Source organism: Fukomys damarensis, unplaced genomic scaffold (assembly GCF_012274545.1).
Source record: "Fukomys damarensis isolate Sample0158 unplaced genomic scaffold, DMR_v1.0_HiC HiC_scaffold_35, whole genome shotgun sequence".
NCBI lineage: Eukaryota > Metazoa > Chordata > Mammalia > Rodentia > Bathyergidae > Fukomys > Fukomys damarensis.
In genome coordinates this window covers 1,755,886-1,774,271 of record NW_022900947.1, presented here as the reverse complement: position 1 = coordinate 1,774,271, position 18,386 = coordinate 1,755,886, and the positions used below count along the sequence as shown (strand labels likewise).

The following is an 18,386-nucleotide window of genomic DNA, read 5'->3' as shown; positions in this document are numbered from 1 at the left end:
GGCGGCCGTGCTGTCCCTGCCGGGGGGCTGCCGCGGCCTGGGTCCCCTGGCTTCTCGGCCCCCGTGAGTCGCCGCCTTCTTGTCCTCCTCCACCCTCGTCCTTGACCTTGCTTGGGGCCAGACCCCTGCGTGCGGACCACGCCCTGATGGTGCCCTCTGTCCCCTGATCAGGTCTCATTGGCTCGGGCTTCTCCCTCCTGCAGTTCCTCTCTGCGACGCTCACTGGGGCCGCCTCGGACTGCGTGGGCAGGCGGCCCGTGATGCTGCTGTCCCTGGTGCGTGGGGCACCTTGTGCCCACAGGGCAGGGCAGGGCTGGCGGGCGGAGGGGCCCCCGGGCTGAGCCAGCCGGAGGGCGGAACAGGAATGGCCCTGGCCTGTCCCCGCAGCTGGGCCTGGCCACCTCCTATGCCGTGTGGGCCGCCTCTCGGAGCTTCGCTGCCTTCCTGGCCTCCAGGGTGATCGGGGGCATCAGCAAGGGGAACGTCAGCCTCTCCACGGCCATCGTCGCCGATCTGGGCTCACCGTCGGCCCGCAGCCAGGGTATGGTGAGTGTGCCAGCCAAGGGGGTGCCCAGGCCTGGCTCCCCCAAGACTCAGGTGGTCTTCTCCCCAGGCGGTCATCGGTGTGGCCTTCTCCCTGGCCTTCACGCTGGGCCCCATGCTCGGGGCCTCCCTGCCTGTGGAGATGGCACCCTGGCTCAGCCTGCTCTTTGCAGCATCCGACCTGCTCTTCGTCTTCTTCTTTCTGCCGGAGACACTGCCCCCAGAGAAGCGGGTAGGGCTGATGCTGGACCCATAGGTGTGGGGGCCTGACAGGGTACCCTCCTGTCGCCGAGGCTGTTGGGGCCACTGCTCCCGGGTTTGTCAGGCTTCCCCCGCTCCTCCACAGGCGCCCTCCATCGCCCTGGGCTTCTGCACAGCTGCTGACCTGCTCAGCCCTCTGGCACTCCTCCAGTTCGCAGCAGTTGCCCATGGCCAGGATCCCCCTAGTGGAGACAGTAAGGGGCCCGCCCCTCTCTGAAGCCCTCCCTGCTCACCTGCGATGGCCCAAGCCCACCAGTGCCTGCTGCCCCACAGGGCTCCGCAGCCTGCGCCGCCTGGGCCTGGTTTACTTCCTCTACCTCTTGCTGTTCTCCGGGCTGGAGTACACCCTGAGCTTCCTGGTGCACCAGCGCTTCCAGTTCACCAGGTGGGTCCGCAAGGTTGCCTGGCCCCAGAGCAAGCCCAGCCTAGCCCTGGCAGCCTTTGCCGTGGTCCATGGCCCGTGGCCTGCACTCACCCTCTGCCTCACAGCCTACAGCAGGGCAAGATGTTCTTCTTCATTGGCCTCACCATGGCCACCGTCCAGGGAACCTACGCCCGGCGGGTCCGCCCTGGCAGAGAAGTCACGGCCGTGAAGCAGGTATGGCTCTCCGGTGGGCAGCAGGCGGTGCCCTGGGCAGGGCCGGGCATCAGCTGGGTGCTGAGGCTGCTGTGCCCACTGCACCCACAGGCCATGCTGCTGCTGCTGCCGGCCTTCCTCCTCATTGGCTGGGGCTGCTCCCTGCCCACGCTGGGGCTGGGGCTGTTGCTCTACTCTTTCGGTGAGTGTCTCACAGGCGGGAGGGGACAGCAGCAGCCCTAGGCTGACAGCCTCTCCCATGTTGCCCACAGCGGCTGCGGTTGTGGTGCCCTGCCTGTCTTCTGTGGTCGCTGGCTATGGTGAGCCCTCCCTTCAGAGGCTGCTGAACGGGGAGGTGGGAGGCACGTGCAGGCACCTGACAGGCTCTTCCCACAGGCTTACCAGGGCAGAAGGGCAGAGTCATGGGCACCCTGCGGAGTCTGGGTGCCCTGGCCAGGGCAGTGGGACCCATGCTGGCTGCCTCAGGTAAGGGCCCAGAGCAGCACTTAGGATGTGCAGTGCCCGGCCTCCCTCAGCATGCTCTCGGTCACACAGGAGCCTCTCTCCACAGTGTACTGGCTGGCTGGAGCCCAAGCCTGCTTCACTGTGTGCGCCGGGCTCTTCCTGCTCCCCGTCATCCTCCTGCAGAAGCTAAAGCACCCAGAGCCTGAGCTCAAGGCGGAGTAGCTGAAGTTCACGCCCCACAAGGACCACCAGGACCACTCCCCACTGCCTGAGACTCCTTCCTGCCCTGCCCGACCAGGGTCTGGGGAGGGAGCCTCAACCCTCTGCTCCACCCTCAGCAGGAAGTCTGGGCAGCGCTCCCGGGTACCTGGCCCAGCTGTCCTGAGCAGGCTCAGTGACTCCATGGCCTTCAGAGTTGTGTGTACGTTCTGCCTGGATGACTCAGGCCCTGGGCCAGGCTTCTTAAAGACAAATAAAGCAGCTCTTTTGCACCAGCATTCTCTGCAGGACAGCTCTGCCCTGCCACTCACCTGCAGAGGTGCAGGGGCCAGGCAGCTCTTGGGGCTGTGGCCAGCACAACACTGGGCTCCCCTGCAGCAGAGGGCAGTGCCAGCTGCAGTCCCAGGCTGTGGCCTCACAGGCCCCTCCTGCTGAGTCAGGCAGGCCGAGCACAGGTTCATTCTGGGCCTCTGTCCCTGTCCCTGACCAGCAGCACCCCGGACACCACTCAAATTCTAGGGAGGAAGGGCAGGGTGCAGGAGAGGGCCTCCCTAATTCTATAGCGACTGGTGACATTTGGCCAAAAGATAAGTACATCTGAGTCATTCTCAACATGAGACATGCTTTGGAAACCCTACTTTGAGGGAACAAAGGTGTATGAAAACTGCTAACGAGATTTAGACAAAGAAACTGCTTAAAGAGTTTTATTTGTGAGTAAAACATGTTACAGTGAAGAAAGGATGTCCAGGACCTGTCCTCCAAGTCTGGTCTGTATATGCAACTATATTTCATGTTGTAATACAAAGAATTAGACTACAAAAGTGAAAATTAAAGTCATTGCATATGTGGGACAGGAAGGGGAGGCAGGGTGAGGAAGAGTCCAGGAGAGAGCGAGAGCTTCCTACACAGGCGGAATACAGCCTGCCAGCTCAGTTCTGCCCCGTGGCTGGGTCAGTGGGTTCACAGCAGCTCTGCCCATTGCGCCAGGACCCAAGCTACTGCTGGCACCAACTCTCCTAGACGCTGTCCCCTGTGGGGTGTGTCTGGGGCCCCACAGGCTTCCCCACTGGCCAGGCCCTCTAACAGGTCACCACCCGCCCATTTCTAGTGAGCCTCATGGGTGAGAATCCCCGGCACTAGCAACGCAGGGAGAAGGCATGGGATCCACAGGTGGCACTGTGTTAGGCGATTTCCACCTCCAGCTATATTCATCAAAATCAGGGCGCCCTCAGGCTGAGGTGAGGTGGGCATGGTCCCCACCCCATCCAGGCCACTCCAAACCAGGCAACAGTGCTCCACCAGTCTGCCATGGGTTCTAAGGGGGAACTAACAAAATGCAGCCTGTTCATATTCGTAGTCTAGATGAGGCAAAGTGGCAAACCTGCTGAAAGAAAATTCTAGAAAGGACATGTCCCTCCCAGGACCCCTCCCCTGTGACAGGAACCCAGTGAGCCCTGGGAGCTCCTGAATCTGGTTTCAGTCAGGGTCACCAGTGAGACCATGCATAGCATTGTGCTGGGCACATGTCCAGCCTCAGGCCCGGCCCCAGGGAGCCGTGGGCCCGGGCTGGGGTGGGCATGCGAGAGCATCCACAGGACGGGGCCATGTGCAAGGAAAGGGATCACTGGGCGGTGACACCAGCAGAAGCCACGAGCTGGATTCAGTCACCTGAGACAGACACATGGGCCGGGAAGCTGAGCAGGGACAGCACACACTAGTCACGAGGAGGAGTGAGAGGTCAGGCTCAGGAGGGCGCAGCCAGGACAGGCACCCCTCCCATGGGAGAGCACGGCTCGCATGGCCAGGCTGCTGCTTCCCGGGCTGAGGGACACCACCACCATCCTGCAGGGGCTGGTCTTGCAGGGTGGGGCTCTAGCTATGTGAGGGCTTGGCTTTTTGCATTCCATTACACAAGGGGGCAGAACACGACACAATCGGGACGCTGGTGGAGCCAGAGTCGCTTCGGACAGGACAGTGCGTGGGGCCTTCAGGAGTCACTCCGTTTCTTGCTCTTCTTCAGGAAGGAGGGGGTGCGGAACTTCTTCTTCTTCTTGGAGGGAGACTTGCCTGGGGATCCATCACTGCCGGGGTCTGCAGCAGACCCCTCCTCAGCAGCCGGGGAGGCTGTCTCTTCCACAGCTGGGGCTGAGGCTGGCTCTGGCTCCACTGCTGCAGGGGCCTGGGAAGGGTGCTGGGTCTCCTCCTCCACCGGTGGGAAGGCCAGTGCTTCTGAAGGCTCGTCAGGGGACAGGTCAGGGAGCGTCGGCTTGAAGGTGGCAGCATCACTGTCATCGGCAGAGGGCGGCTCCTGAGGGAGGTCTGGTGGCGAGGATGGGAGACAGTGAGAGCCGGCAGCCTGACTCGGGGGTCCAGTCCAGGAACTGCCACTTTTGTGCTGTTCCACGGCTTTCTCCAAGACCAGCCACTGCGTGGTCTTCTCTGCATGAGGACTGCAGAGCGCCATTACAAAACGCACACGCCACCTGGGGGCCGGGGCTCTCATGCCTTCTGGGGAGCACCCCGACCACACCAGACTGCGGGGCCGACTTCAGGGGCAAGCTGGGGACACCCACTCAGAAAGACAGTGCTGCCGGGTTAGTCCTGACATTCAGCCTAAACCTGGTCCTGAAGCAGCAGCCAGTGGACTGATTCACAAGGGTCGGGGCAAAGAAGGAAGGGCCATGGGCTGAGGGCAAGGTGCAGCCTGGGCCTCCTCCACTGACCCCAGGAACTCTAGTGTTGCAGACTTATGTTTAAGAATCTAGAGTTACACACAACTGGTGGGTTAGGCAACACCAGACAGTTCAGTACTTAAATTCAGCCAAACATCAGGACAGGAGCAGCTGAGCGAAGCAGATTGCACGCAGCTTGGCCACATGAGCGCTAGCCCCAGGCCCGCACTGCTGCAGCCCACGGAGGCTGGACAGCCCCTAAATGGCACCCCACGAGTTGCCCTCTGCCAGGCAACTCAGGGCCACACTTGCAGGAGCAAAAGCAGTGGCCATGCTATAGGCACCGCTCCACCCTGGCCATGGCTGATGGAGGCTGCTGGTGCACATTCAGGAGAACTGGTCATCTGACCACATTACCTTTTCTTTTTTTGGTGTTACTGAGATTTAACCCAGAGCTTTACACTCAGCTACCTTCCCAGGCACGCACCCCACCCCCTTTTTTAGACAGGGCCTTGCTAAGTCACTGAGTTGCTGAGGCTGGGCTTGAACTTGTGACCTTCCTGCCTCTGCCTTCTAGAGAACAGAGATTACAGGTGTGTGCTCCCACCTCCTGCATCACATCTTCAAATGACCTGTCTCCATTTAGACACAAGTCCAAACAATCTAGGGCATTACGTGGCAGAACCCAGTCTGCTGGAACCAGCTGCATCTACATCCAGCCCAATTTGACAAACCTTCACCCCAGATATTTCGAAGTGATGCTTAACCACTAAACTACGGACTTCCTGAGGCCCAGCATGCTCTGGGCAGCACTGCACCGCACACTGTGGGACCCAGGTGCTTGACTGCTACTGGGGAGCCCAGGAGCAGCAGGTATGAAAAAGAGAGCCTCTGTTTTTATTTTGAATAAACAGAAAACAAATCTTCAGAAACTAGAAAGCAGCAGAAGGTGAGCAAAGCACAGGGTGTGGGTGCGAGCGCGTGCCGGGCGCGGTACTTACTAGGGTAACAGGTACTCTTTAGCACATCCATCTCCTGCTGCAAGGCGGCCACGAGAGAGAGAAGCACAAGTAGAGAATCTATGCATTCAGTCACAGCCACTGGGTTACACTACGGGGCAGAGCCACGGGACATAGAACAGGAGACACGGGGACGAGACCAAGGGACAGACGCACCGACCGCACACCACAGAGCGAGCCGGTGCGCCCAGGGCTCTCGTCCTGCAGCCCACACAGCGGACGGCACCAACGTGTCAACTCCACATGGGACAGACGAGAACTGTGCAAGCAATGGGCAAAACAGACACCTGACACGGTGGCAGGGTCCACTGGGAAGGCCTGCCCTCCTATGGGGCCACGACAGCCACACTCTACCGGGACTTCAGTTACTCGGATGGAGCAGCAGAGCGAGGAGGCCGGGGACTCTGGGGCCATGTGAGGCGCTGGCTTGGATGCAAATGCACTCTTGTGCTCAGGTGACAGAACAGCTGCCAGTGTGCACGGCCATGCACCTCCCTCCTCGGGGCTCCACATGCCAAGGGCTCACCTTCCTCCAGCTTGACAGGGCTGCTGGGGGGCGTGTGGGGAATGGCCGACTGGTCTGGAGGACTCTTTTCCTTCTGTTCTTGAGAGCCGTCCAGATTCTCTGCAGATGTATATACAGGGAAAGCTTGAGACTGGGAGCTTTCACCCTGCAATGTCCTGGACCTCAGATGCGCTCCAGTGCCATGCCCGGGGACTTGGTCGCCTGCTGAGCGCAGCACTTCAGGATGGAGGGCTTACTTAGCTGGAGGGGGCCCCTGGGTCATGCCCTTCAGAGCACATGAGGACCCTGCCCCTGTGCACATAATGCCCACCACAAACCAGGAGTAGAGCCAGTGAGCCATGGCCCAAAACCTCCGAAACCATGAGCCAAAAGAAACCTTTTCCTCCTCTCAGCTGTGTACAGAAGTGGACACAGCCTGGTCAGGGCCTGAGCACACACACACAGGTGCTCCCAGTGTGCCTGCGCCCTGTCTCACACCTCCTCTGGAAAGAGGCAGGAGGCTGTGACTGGGTGGGGCTGGCTGCATTTCTGAAATCTCAGCCAACTGAGGACACACAGTAACTTGTACCCTCCTTCCAGAGGAATCTGCTCTGGAGAGCCAGTGTTCTTAGGGAATTTTCTATCAACAACTTAAACTTGGCAACTCCTCTCCTTTTGTTTTAAAATATACTGATGAGGACCAAAGAGGGAAGGACAGGGATATATCCTGGATCCAGAAAATTCTAACTCTATCCCTCCTACTAGAAAAATAGGCATCGCGATTACCCTAATTTAAAAAAAAAAAAAAATCTCCTTACATGAAAACAGTTTCTACTAACAGCTTGTGGTCACCAGGTCCCACACTGTTTGCCAGGCCCTCGGGCCTCAGCTCCAAGTCTAGGCAAGAGCCCAGGCCACGGCTATGCATGTCCTCCTCAGCAGGACACGGTACTGACTACAGCAGACACGCTGAGGACGGACTCGCCTCTCACAGGCAAGAGCCCAGGTCTGCTCCCAGAACCACAGAACACCACATTCAGGCTGGCTTCCCGCTAGCAGCAAATTCTCCTTGCCTGTTCCCATCACTCCATGTGCACAGAAGTCGATCAGAAGGACCAGCGCCTGTGCCCTACCCGAGTGGTGGGCACCCAGAACTCTGGGCAGAGCATAAGCCTCACCCACTGTGGGAAGCCCCCACTGTTTCTGATGGCACCCACCGCGCTCAGAAGGCCCCCCTGGACACTCCCTAGCTCCAGCTCCCAGATGCAGTCTTGCCGGCCAGCACCCTTCCCAAGTGCAAGCAGCCACAACTCCTTCCGCCAGCCCAGCCCCATGACCAGGCTGGACGTGCAGACGGAGTCCTGGGCAGCTCTAACCAGCAGAAGGCCTCCCTGCACATGGCATTCTGCGCAGACTTGCTCCCGGGCACCTGCTCCCGCTCTCCTCCTCAGGGGCCTGTGCAGAGGCGCAGGCCAGGTGCTCACCTTCCGAGCCCTTCTGCTTGCGCTCCACCTCCCTGCGGTACTCCTCCAGCTCGCGGTCGGTGAGCGTGTTGAAGGGGTTGGGGCCCGCAGTGCTCACGATGACATGGGGCTGGTACTCCTTCTCGATAATGGCCTTAGAAGCAGTCACCAGCTCCCCCTGTGGACGACACGGAAGCGTCGTCTGCAGCAGCCTGGCCTGGCAGCAGGGACTCTCCCTCCTCCCAGGCAGGCTGCAGGCAGGGAAGGCTTTTCAGGAGCAGACAGACACCCCAAGACTATACCGGCGGGGCCCCAGGCTGAGCTACAGCCTTCAGTGGGAGAAGACAACAGTTCACTGTCACAACAAACATAACAGGAGAAGAAACTCTACCGAAGTCCCTCATGTCTAAAAGCACAAACAAGGCTGGGGATTTAGCTCAGGGGTACTGCCGCTTGCCTTGAAAGCACAAGGTCCTGAGTTCAATCCCCAGTACCTACCAAAAACAAAGAAAAAGACAAAAAAAACCAACAAAACAAAATCACAAACAGCACAGGTACAAGGCGCAGATAGACCACCAGCTGCCTGCCAACACCAGAAGAGCCCTCTGGCCCCTTTCCTGCCTCTATGACATCAGACAGCGCCAGGCTCTCAGGCAGTGAGTTCAGTGAGTTCTGCCTGTCCAAAGTGACAACCAGCTCCTGAACCTATCCCAGAACATCCTGGAATAACAAGATGCCCCAAACCACCAAGGTCTGCATGAGGATTTAGAAAGCTGTCAGAATCTGTATAAAAGAAAGAAAGACAAAAAAAGCAAGCAAGCAAAGTAACGCACCAAAGGGGTTCCTAGGCTACAACCAAAGGGGCATAAGGAGCTGCAGCAGGCACCACCAGGCGGGCACAGAGGCAGCCGTTCCCTGTCCCGGGGCAGCTCTTGCCCACAGCTCAGCCTCCTGGGCTGGGGGAAGAAAGTGGCCTCACACACTCACCGGTGACTTAATAAGCATGCCCCAGACAACTCAGATGCTGGGCTGGAGCCGGTGCTAGTCTTGGGGAGGGAGGACCCCACTGCTCGCAGAACAATGGGCAGGGGTCTGGGAGCACCACATCTGGCCAGCAACCCAACTGCCCCAGAAGGAAGGGCCTGTGGACAGCTGAAGGCCTGGGGACTTCTGGCAGGGAGCCACTCTCTAACTCACCTCTCATTTACAGGCAGCTCCACCCAAACAGCAATATGAATCCCTGTCCAGTGGCACCTGGGTTTACAACTAGCAAGAAGCATCTACAGGGCTCCCAAATGCCTAGATCCCTGTAGGCGATGGCATTCTGTGAATGGACCTGTGTCCTCCTGTCACTGACAAGGTGATGGGAGGCTTGAGAGGCTTAAACTCAATTACGTCAAATTTAGTCCATTTAAATCCAAAATTAGGTAAAGGAGTGAAATATCACGAATCTCCTGTCACTGAGCCATCAGAGTCCTTATTCAAAGTTTGTTTTGTGTTGATTTGTGTTTTGTAGTGCTAGGGATGGAACCCAAGCCACGCACAGGCTGGGCAGGTCTCCACCACTAAGCTACACCCAGCCCTTTAAAAACTTTGAGACAAGGTCTTATTTGCTAAATTGCCCTTGATTCTCCCAAGTAGTGGGAGCGCAGGCATGCCTACCACAGCTGGGTTCATTAACATCTTGATATTCCAGCGGACAAGGGGAACGTTCATGACGGGACAGCTCAACAAGCCGTACGCCAGGCCCCTCTGCTGGTAGACAGCTCCCCAACCAGACACCTCGGCAAGGGCCAAGCTGGCATTGGGCCTGCTGTGAGCAAATGTGGACCAGAGGGAGGGGAGGGGCAGGCCTGCAATGCAGGGCTCCAGCTGGGAAATCAGGATGGAGGATGGCCGGTCCCTCCAGCAGGGGAGGCTCTGGATGGTGCCTTCCCTCTTGGTCAGCTCTCACAGACTTCACGAAGCACAGATGGCCAATATGTACTTCTATACTTGACTGAGGCAGTGTGGGTGGTAACTTACCAAGGCCTTGTCTCAAAATGAAAATTTAAAAAAAGGCTGAAGATGCAGCTCAGTGCAAAGGTTCAGTCAGGAGGGGGGAGGGGGAGGAAGAGGAGGAGGAAGGAGGAGCAGGAGGAGTAGGAGCAGCAACAGCAGCCGCAGCCACCCTTCTGAGGAGGCTGACTCGCATCTGAATGATAATCCTGGTCTTAGGGCCACACACCCGGGTGCTCCTCAACAGGTCAGAAAGCCTGAGAGCCAGGTCACTGCCTCACTGCACTTCTCCCACACAGCATGATAGGTACAGTCAGTGATGGGCACATCGGACGCCAGCACCCTCCTTCTGACCATGCCATCCACACTCAATAAGAGCCAGTGGCAGCCACAGTTCTCTCAGGGCTGGTGTCAGGCTCTGTGAGAACCCAGGTGAAGAGAGCTTTCTCCTGGGCACACCGTTCCCTCTGCCCTTTCTATGGGAAGGTCACCCTGCACGCAGTGAGGCCAGAGAAGATCCCTCCACACAGCCCAGCCGTACCAGGCGCTCAGGCAGAAGCAGGAACCTGCACATCCACCTCACTGGGAGGGGCACAGTACCCTCCCTGTCTCAAGGGGAAACCCAGGCTGCCAGAGAGCAGTGCCATGTTCCACAAGGAGCAAGACTCACCCAACAGGAAGGGCAGTAAGTGACAAAATACAGCCCTAGTAAGGGCCATCTATGAAATCAAAGCACATTATCACTATAAAAATGAAGTATGTTGAACACAAAACAGATTAAAATGCAAATGGGAGCTCAGAAACAGATAAGGAGCACAAAAGCTAGCATTAGATTTATATACAAGCTAGGGACGGGAGTTAGGAGAGCACTGGCTAGCACGCACCAGTCTGGGGTTTCACCCCCAGCACCGCAAATGAAATAATTAGGTACAGGACATCACATCTCTTCACCTGGGGCCAGCATGGCACATGCTCTGCCAGGGACATGCACAGAAAACATGGGCACAGATTGTGGGGACCCTGAGTCTACTCATGGAACATCCAGGGGACTGACACACCCGTGTGGGAACACCTCTGGGCCAGAGCAAACCAAGCTGTAACTGGTTCCTGTGACCAGCTAGTCCACCACCGTCCACACGGCCACAGACAAGAGCCACTGAGTGCACTGCAGTGCTGAAGGGTGCCCTGTGACACACACAGCACAAGCCCAAGGTGACAGTGACCAGGAAAACCAAAGCAGCTTATGAACCAAGGCACCAACACTAACGTGTGTACACATTCATGCCTTTTCAGAGAAACTGCTCCAAAAATGGCAGTGGGAAGAAAATTCTAAGGGCCAGGAGAAAAGAGACCCATCAAATTAATACATAAACACATAAATTACTGTTCTGAGCAGGAACAGACTCCTGGCACAGACCTGCTCCTAACTAGTGATCCCACCACAGGAATGGCTTCAGATCTCAACTGAGGTGTTCAGAATGGAACACCCTGGAGTGTCCCCTGGACACACGGCACACACCGACAACTCTACACCACGCAGTCATAAGCACCAAGTCCTGCACACCTGGCCTCACCTGGGTGGTCACACAGACGACCTGGGCTTTGAAAGGTTCCTAAGTCTCCCCCTACAACCTCAAAGAAAATCACCTGTGGGCCCTTCCACTTGTACTGGAGACAGACTCCAGGGCCTGTGTGTGCTAGGCACATGCTCCACCACTGAGCTGCCCCGAGTCCCTTTTTATGTTTTGGTTTTAGACAGGGCCTAAGTTTCCCAGGATAGCCTCCAACTTATGTTCCTCCTGCCTCAGCCTTCAGAGTAGCTGGGAATACAGGTGTGCACCACCTTTTTCAGCTCAAGTCTTTTTTAAATAAATACATTTTATCAACGGAGGGTGACAAACACTGTCTTGTTTTATTTCCCATTCCTCTGAAATGACATCTTTCAATGACTGAGCGAGGGAGACGTCACGCAGGAGCCCAGAGGCGCCCACCTGCCCTCGGCCTCTCTCAGAGCAAACTGCAGCCAAGGGCTCACACTAGCCAGCCACACACAGGACCTGGGAAGCGCACCACAGTGTGCAGATAGGGCACTTCTCAGCATACTTCAAACGCTGACAACTAAAAATACCTCATCCAGAGCATTTTAATTAACAAGAACAGCGAGCGGGCAGACTGGCCTCTCTGGACACCCTCGCAGATGACTCAGAGCCCCTGCGAGGTGCTCGAGAAGCTCAGTCAGCACCTGAGAGAGGGGCAGGTGGGGGACAAGAGAGGAGAGCGCCGAGTACTGACAGGAGGTAAGGATAGGGCAGTGAGTACCTTTCTAAAAGAGACAGATTTAGCAGGACTAAAGGTCTGCTCTGTACGCTCGAGCCCTTCGATAGTTTCCGTACAGTCAGAGAGGGGCGCATCCTGCAACAGTAAACTGAGTCACCAGAACACACCAGGCCCAGCCTTGGGAATACCAACGGAGAACACAGGACGAAGCCAGCTAAGAGCATGCAGCGAGGGCATCGTCAGTGTGAACGGGGCACAATGACAGCGGGGCGTGCACAAAAGTAGGCCCACAGCTGGCCAGACTGAGAAAACCCTGCAGCATCAGGCTGGAAAGCACAGTGGCGCATGAGGCTCAGAGATAAATACTCACACATTATCTGCCCTGCGCCACTTGGAGGCCTTTACAGAAACACGCATGAACGTGGCCGCACTGACAGGCGCCCGCCCGCCCACCCACCCGAGCAGCCTTGGTCCCAGACATGAGGGTGGTGGTCCACCAAACCCTCCTAGCGCTTCCACAGAACCCTGGCGACACTGCGCGCCCGCCCCAAGCTGGCAGCGTGTGTGCCCTTAGGGATGCATGCACCACCGGGAGCAGGGCTGGGGATGGGTGCAGCCTGCTGCATGCTCTGCTCCTATAGGACTCCAGGGATGTGGCTGAGCTGTGAGGAAGGTTTTTAACAAAGGTAACCAGTTGCCTAGGATACTCACCTCATAAAGTCACACTCACCCAAGTGAAAAACCACTTTGGAGCAGAGTGTTACAGTCACCACCCACTAATGCCACAGACTTTGTGAGCACTCACCTGGACGAGGCTCCTGTCCATCACTACACCACACAAAACCTGGGACTGAGGGCCGGCCGTCTTAATGTCCTGCAGGTTCTGCTCTCGGATCTGTGGGAGAAAAGAGGAGACACGCACATCAACAGTACAGAGAAGTCACATGACAGCAGTCACACTGCTGTGTCCCTGGGCCTAGCCCAGGGTGGCAGGGTGGCCTGCCTGATGGTGCTGGCCATCCTGCTCTGTGGTGGAGTCTGGCAGGGCACAAGTCCCTGGCCATATTAACTCAGGGGGAAATACTTGATACATGCCCACCTTCAGGGACACCATGAACGCTCTTGGAGCTCATGTCCTGACACATCCAACACTTGAGGTCCTTTCACAAAGCGAAATGAACCCTGAAAGCAGGGCAGCAGCTTTCTGCTCTCTAGGATCAGACCTGCTACTGGGCGAGTACCAGGTCAGGAGCCCAAGTGTCTGCACTGACAACTCTGCCCACTGGCGGGACAGCAGCAGCAGTGTGAAGCCATTGCTTCCTCCGCTAGAAGCCAGCAAGTCTGAACCCACAGCAGCCAGCAACCCCTCCCAGCCCACACCCCAGCCCCTACCACGCGGACAGCAGGACGCACCTTGTTCCTCATCTCCTGGACCTCCTTTGGGTTAGTGTTCAATGGAACAAACAGGTTAGGGACAGCAGAGGTGGAAGTTCTATGTCCATCCTCCTTAGTCCACTGTAATTTCAAGAACAGTTGAAAAGTCAGGGTTACAACAACAATAAGCAACACCACAGCATCCACTTTGTCCAACCGACCTCACATCTGGTCATGCACAGAACATCACAGAGAGGACTGAACCAATGACCACATGTCCTCGGTCACCCAGCAGAATCACCATGGGAGTGTGATGTGGCCACGTGAAGACCAGTGAATGGCAGAGTCATGTGACCAGAGTCATGGCTGATAGGAAAGGGCCATCTCGACATCTCAACAGCCCAGTGGAAATCTAGGGCACAATGCGGGCAACAACAGAGCCTAGCCCTGTCACCCTTAGGCCAGCCCGGGGCCCTCAGAGACCATTGGTTCACCGCCCTGAGAGGCACCCAACAGCAAAGCCAACTGGAAGCGTGAGATGACAGGATCACAAGAAGCAATGTGATGCTACTGCCCGGGCAGGGAGGTCGGGACTGTGGGGCAGGAGTGGCATCACCAAAGTTTCACATTAAAATAAACGAGAGCATCGGGATGCACGGCTTGTGTATTGCTTTGACCCAAAAAACTTCCTGCATTCGCACCCATACAATAGCCAGCTGGCCGAAGAGTTTGGTGATGTCCAATACTTTATATAATGTAATGCTTTCAGTGTTATGAAATACCCCGGCCCCCTCTTCCCCGAAGCACTTCATGAGGCCTGAAAGGCTGTTTTACGAATCAGTGCATATCTTCAGCACAGTGAGCCTTCCACACAGAAAGATGTTTTGGGGTCTCCAATTGAATTTGAGATTTTTTAGTCAAATTCTTATCTTTTGGCATGAATAGGCACTGAAAATTAAAACAAGCCGTCGTAGAGAGCAAAGGTTCTCCACCTTTCAGAAGCCCTCCAAGAGGCAGCAATCATCAATCATGTGACTTTCAAGGAAGCAACACAACTGTCAGATGCTGAGCCACCGTGGGGAGTGTGGAATGGGCATGGAGCTGCAGGTACTCACTGACAGCCATCTTCTCAGAACAAACAACTCTTAGTCAAACATGAGAACAGCCACCTCAGAAGGAGGGATACATTTACAAAATTAACAAGCATTGTAGAAATTAAAATATACCAACCTGGGAACACTGCACAGGAACCTGAGTTACTCCAGAACAGTGAGAGACAGATAGAGATGCTGAACAAAGCCCCCTCGGGGCACACACAGACCGCACACCTAGAGTGGTGGGGTCTCAGCCAGGCTAAGTCACGGAGCTCAGCGCTGCACTGCAGTGCCCAGAAGGGCGTGTCAGGCAAGGTGCAGAGTGCTGGCAGCCCCGCACAGGTTTGTCTGCTCTTCTCAGCAGATCAAACGTGAAAACAGGGAGGGAGGGAGGGAGGCAGAACAGAGCCACACCCCTCACTCAGCCTCAGCACACAGGGTCCCACGCATGCCCACGTGAGCTGCACAGGGGCACAAGGGCTTCTCACCACTGCGCACCAGGAAGCACCAGAGCCACCAGACAGACAAACCTTTTGCTTTTCTAAGTCTATAAAATAAAGGCACGTTACAAGGGGAACATTTGCTGTCTGCTTGGCCACTGCTCGAGAACACTGGGCTGTGAGACTGTAGACCTGTCCTGTGAGGGCCACTGAGCCCTGTGGCGCAGGCACTGGCGGCCGGCAGCATCGTGCTGGTGCCTGCAGATGGCCTCCGCCACACTTGCGTCATGCCGCACCCAGGGGAGCCAAAGACTCGCCTCCACGCCGTCTACTCACATGCAACAGTCCATGCAGAGGGCAGCTGGCGTGAGCATTCGGAGGCTTTGGGACAGGGGCAAGAGCAAAATAGGGAGAAGACAGGGCTGGGAGAGTGGGCTGGGGCATGGAGAGGGAAAACTGCTTAAGACAACATTAGCAGCAAAACAAAAGAGCGAAGTCCCTGGGGCTGGTGACACTGCGCGATCGTGAAACACCAGGAGTGCGCAGACAGACGCAGCACTGAGCGCTCTGATTTTGGGCTAAGGGGTGTGAGTTTGTGAGCTGCAGCGCGTAGACAGGCTGTGGGGAGGGAGCAGGGGTCTTACATCTTAAGCAGTTTCATGTGGACAGCATTACTGAGATTTTGGCAAAGGCCGGAAGTGGACTTGGGCTCAGAGAAAAGCGAGTTAATGAGCAGAGGCTGGCAGATCCAGCCGGCAGGCTGGGTCCCAAAGCCTCCGGAGCCCCAGCTGCCCGACTTGCTCTACGTCATCTAACTATGAACAGTAAGTAGGCACAGACCAAGCAGTTGGTAATACAGCTTGGCACGCAGACACCGGACGAGAGAGACTGCAGCAAGGGTTTCACGTGATCGTGTGTAATGTTCGTCCACACCTTAGTCTTCGACTTGGGGCTGCTTCCGTTCTGCCCTTCCTCGGAAGCTTCGTCGGCCCGGCCAGAGTTCAGCCACCTTGTCTTCTCCCGATGCTGCTTCTGCAGACTGTGTCTGAGAGGGGAGCAGGTGCCTGAGTCGCCGTCACTGGCAAAGGAGCAACCCGTGACATTGGCAGGGGCCTCCACATCGCTGTACTTTTTAGACCTCTCTCTCAGAGCAGGGTATCGGTAGGGGTAGCCAGTTCTGTAGCCCTGGAGACAGAGACAGGGAGGGCAGCAAATGGGGTTCCCTTCAGAAGACTGCAGTGCAGCACACAGAAGAGGGCCTCACCATGCCGCCCGAGCACACGGCCAGTAAGAGCGCTGGAGAACAGGGTGTGCGCAGTACAGGAATCCAACTCCGGGGCCACAGCCCAGGCTGGGGTGTTTTTGTTTTTGTTTTGTTGAAACAGGAGCTGACTATGCAGTTCAGGGCTGGCCTCGAACTCACAAACACAGATCTTCGTACCTCAGCCTCCCAGGCTCTGGGATCACAGGAGTGTGCTGCCACGCTCAGGCCTTTTTAAGTAATTTTTTTATTTTTTGGTGAACTAGGGATTGAACTCAAGGCCTTTGCACTGAGCTACATCCCCAAGTCCTCTTCCTGTGCGTGTGTGTGTGTGTCTGTATTTTTTTCTTTTTGAGACAACATCTTGCTAAATCATCAGGTTGCTCAGGTTGGCCTAGAACTTGCAATGCCAGCCTCAGTCTCCGAGTGCTGGGATTACAGATGTGCACCCCATGCCCACTCGGAAAAGAAGTTCTGACAAATGCTAAAGTGGACAGCTGCACCCCTCCCGACAGAGCAACTCTGGAAGTGACCTCTGATGCTTCTCAGCAGCAGGACTCGCAGGTGACAAAGGGGCGCAGGTGAAAAGCCAAGTCCTGTCCTGCAAGTCTGAAGCAAGCTGCTTTCCACTCTGTAGCGAGCTGGGTCCTGGAGGACCAAACACTCCTGGCAGTGGAGTCTTCTAACAAGAAAGCAGCTGGTGGAGCCCACACCCCTCCTGCAGCTCTGTGATTCCCTGAGCTTGGTGTGGCTATGCTTAGACTCCTGCCCCCCAAGAAACCAGCAATAAGTGGGGCAGCACAGAGCAGTGACAGAGTGGCTTTCAGACAAGTGTCGGTCAGGTGATCCAACAAATACACACAACATGAGCCTCTCTCAGAAACACCCACCAAAAGTCTTCCTTCTGGGTTCTACTCTTCTTCCAGGGCACCCTCCTTCAATACACGCAAAAAAGTGGTAATGAATACTGGGAGTCATTTTTTACTTAGTTTCCAAAACTTTCTTCAAAAACACAAGAAATTCAGAGCACCAGGTTCCAAAATAGCAACAGCAACAACATGTTCCAGAATGGCAGCAGCCTAGGGAAGTTGTTCCAAAATGGTGGCCTACGAAAGCTGTTCCAAATGGCAGCAGCCTAAAGAATTTTTTCCTCAAGGTTGGGTTCAAAGTGCTTAGCAATCCAGGAACCCCCACAGCTGAGAGAGAAAACTACTACTGCTCCAGCTGGCAGCAGACCTTGGCATCATCCATGTGGCACTGGTTTTAAGCACATGTAGGGGTGAGGAAGGCTTCCACCAAGATCTCAGAATAAGGCCTGGGAGGCCAGGCAGGGTGGCCATGAAAGGGCAGTGTATGAAGCTATTGTGAAGCCAAAGCTGCATAGGAGACCCCAGAAGTTTGGAGAAGCCAGGAGCATGGACCATCTGAGGAAAGCTGCAAGGAGGGAGCAGAGCCAGCCCAAGAGAAAAGCCATGGGAGCTATAACCTCCAGAAATGCCATAGGGCCAGAGCCACCCAAGCCCTTTGGAATTCACTACTTGCCACAGATTGCTGGGGATGCTGGGAATGGAACTGTGAGATTTAATGTTTCCCCTACTGGATTTTGGACTTACTTTAGAACCTTTCCTTTGTATCCTCCTGATTGTACCTTTTGGAACGGTAATATCTATCTTGTGCCACTGAATATTGGAAGTGTTTGACTTTCTTTTCATTTGTACAGGGGCCTGCAGTTATGAGTTTGCCTTAAATATCGGAGGAGACTTTGGACTTGGACTTTTCAGCAATGCTGAAACTGCTAGGATTTTGGTAACTCTTAGAGATGACTAAATGCCTTTTATATAAAAGAATGCATATTTAAAAAAAAAGAATGCACATGAGTCTTTGGGGGGCAGGGGTGGAATGTTATGGTTTGGGTCTAGATGTCCCCCCAAAGCCTCATGTGGTCATAGGCTTGATCTAGGGTGTGTGAAGCTGCAAGTGATTCATGTTGCAATTCTAGGCTCTGGGCACTAGGATTAAGGGTGTGAGTGCTGTCCACCCTAAGTAGTCTGAATAAAATAAAGGGCTGGGAGATGCTGTTAACTCTTTTGTTGCCTTTGCTACCTTGTGTGCACCGAGCTGTTTCTGTTCTGCAAGGCCTGTTTGCCATCCCAGCCTTCAGAGCCAGCCGATTATGGACTGAAACCTCTATGATCGGTAGGCCAAATAAACCCCTCCC

General features: G+C 55.8%; 2 protein-coding genes across 17 annotated transcripts in view; one reads left to right on the top strand and one right to left on the bottom strand.

Annotated features, from left to right (window-relative positions):
- Positions 1 to 2: 2 nt before the first annotated feature.
- Positions 3 to 2,893, top strand: Mfsd10 (major facilitator superfamily domain containing 10; the record flags this gene model as incomplete). The annotated part of the gene is made up of 11 exons (XM_010641911.1): positions 3 to 63; positions 172 to 275; positions 388 to 546; positions 614 to 775; positions 890 to 998; positions 1,078 to 1,189; positions 1,294 to 1,402; positions 1,493 to 1,583; positions 1,654 to 1,701; positions 1,778 to 1,867; positions 1,953 to 2,893. Coding segments are annotated over 11 exons (1,161 nt in total), but the record flags the coding sequence as incomplete, so codon positions are not given.
- The window catches only part of Add1 (adducin 1), a 44,522-nt gene continuing 28,941 nt past the window's right edge, over positions 2,806 to 18,386 (bottom strand). For 3 of the 16 annotated variants that reach the window (XM_019210283.2, XM_019210285.2, XM_019210286.2), the window contains exons 10-16: positions 15,748 to 16,092; positions 13,413 to 13,514; positions 12,805 to 12,894; positions 12,042 to 12,134; positions 7,746 to 7,902; positions 6,283 to 6,381; positions 2,806 to 4,384 (exon numbers count right to left, since the gene is read on the bottom strand). In XM_019210283.2, the coding sequence (XP_019065828.1) occupies positions 4,053 to 4,384; positions 6,283 to 6,381; positions 7,746 to 7,902; positions 12,042 to 12,134; positions 12,805 to 12,894; positions 13,413 to 13,514; positions 15,748 to 16,092 (1,218 nt within the window). In that variant the 3' untranslated portion in view covers positions 2,806 to 4,052. Of the gene's footprint in view, positions 4,385 to 5,737; positions 5,776 to 6,282; positions 6,382 to 7,745; positions 7,903 to 12,041; positions 12,135 to 12,804; positions 12,895 to 13,412; positions 13,515 to 15,747; positions 16,093 to 18,386 lie in introns of those variants that run through there. The other 13 variants (XM_033758935.1, XM_033758936.1, XM_010641737.2 and 10 more) reach the window with 13 other exon arrangements.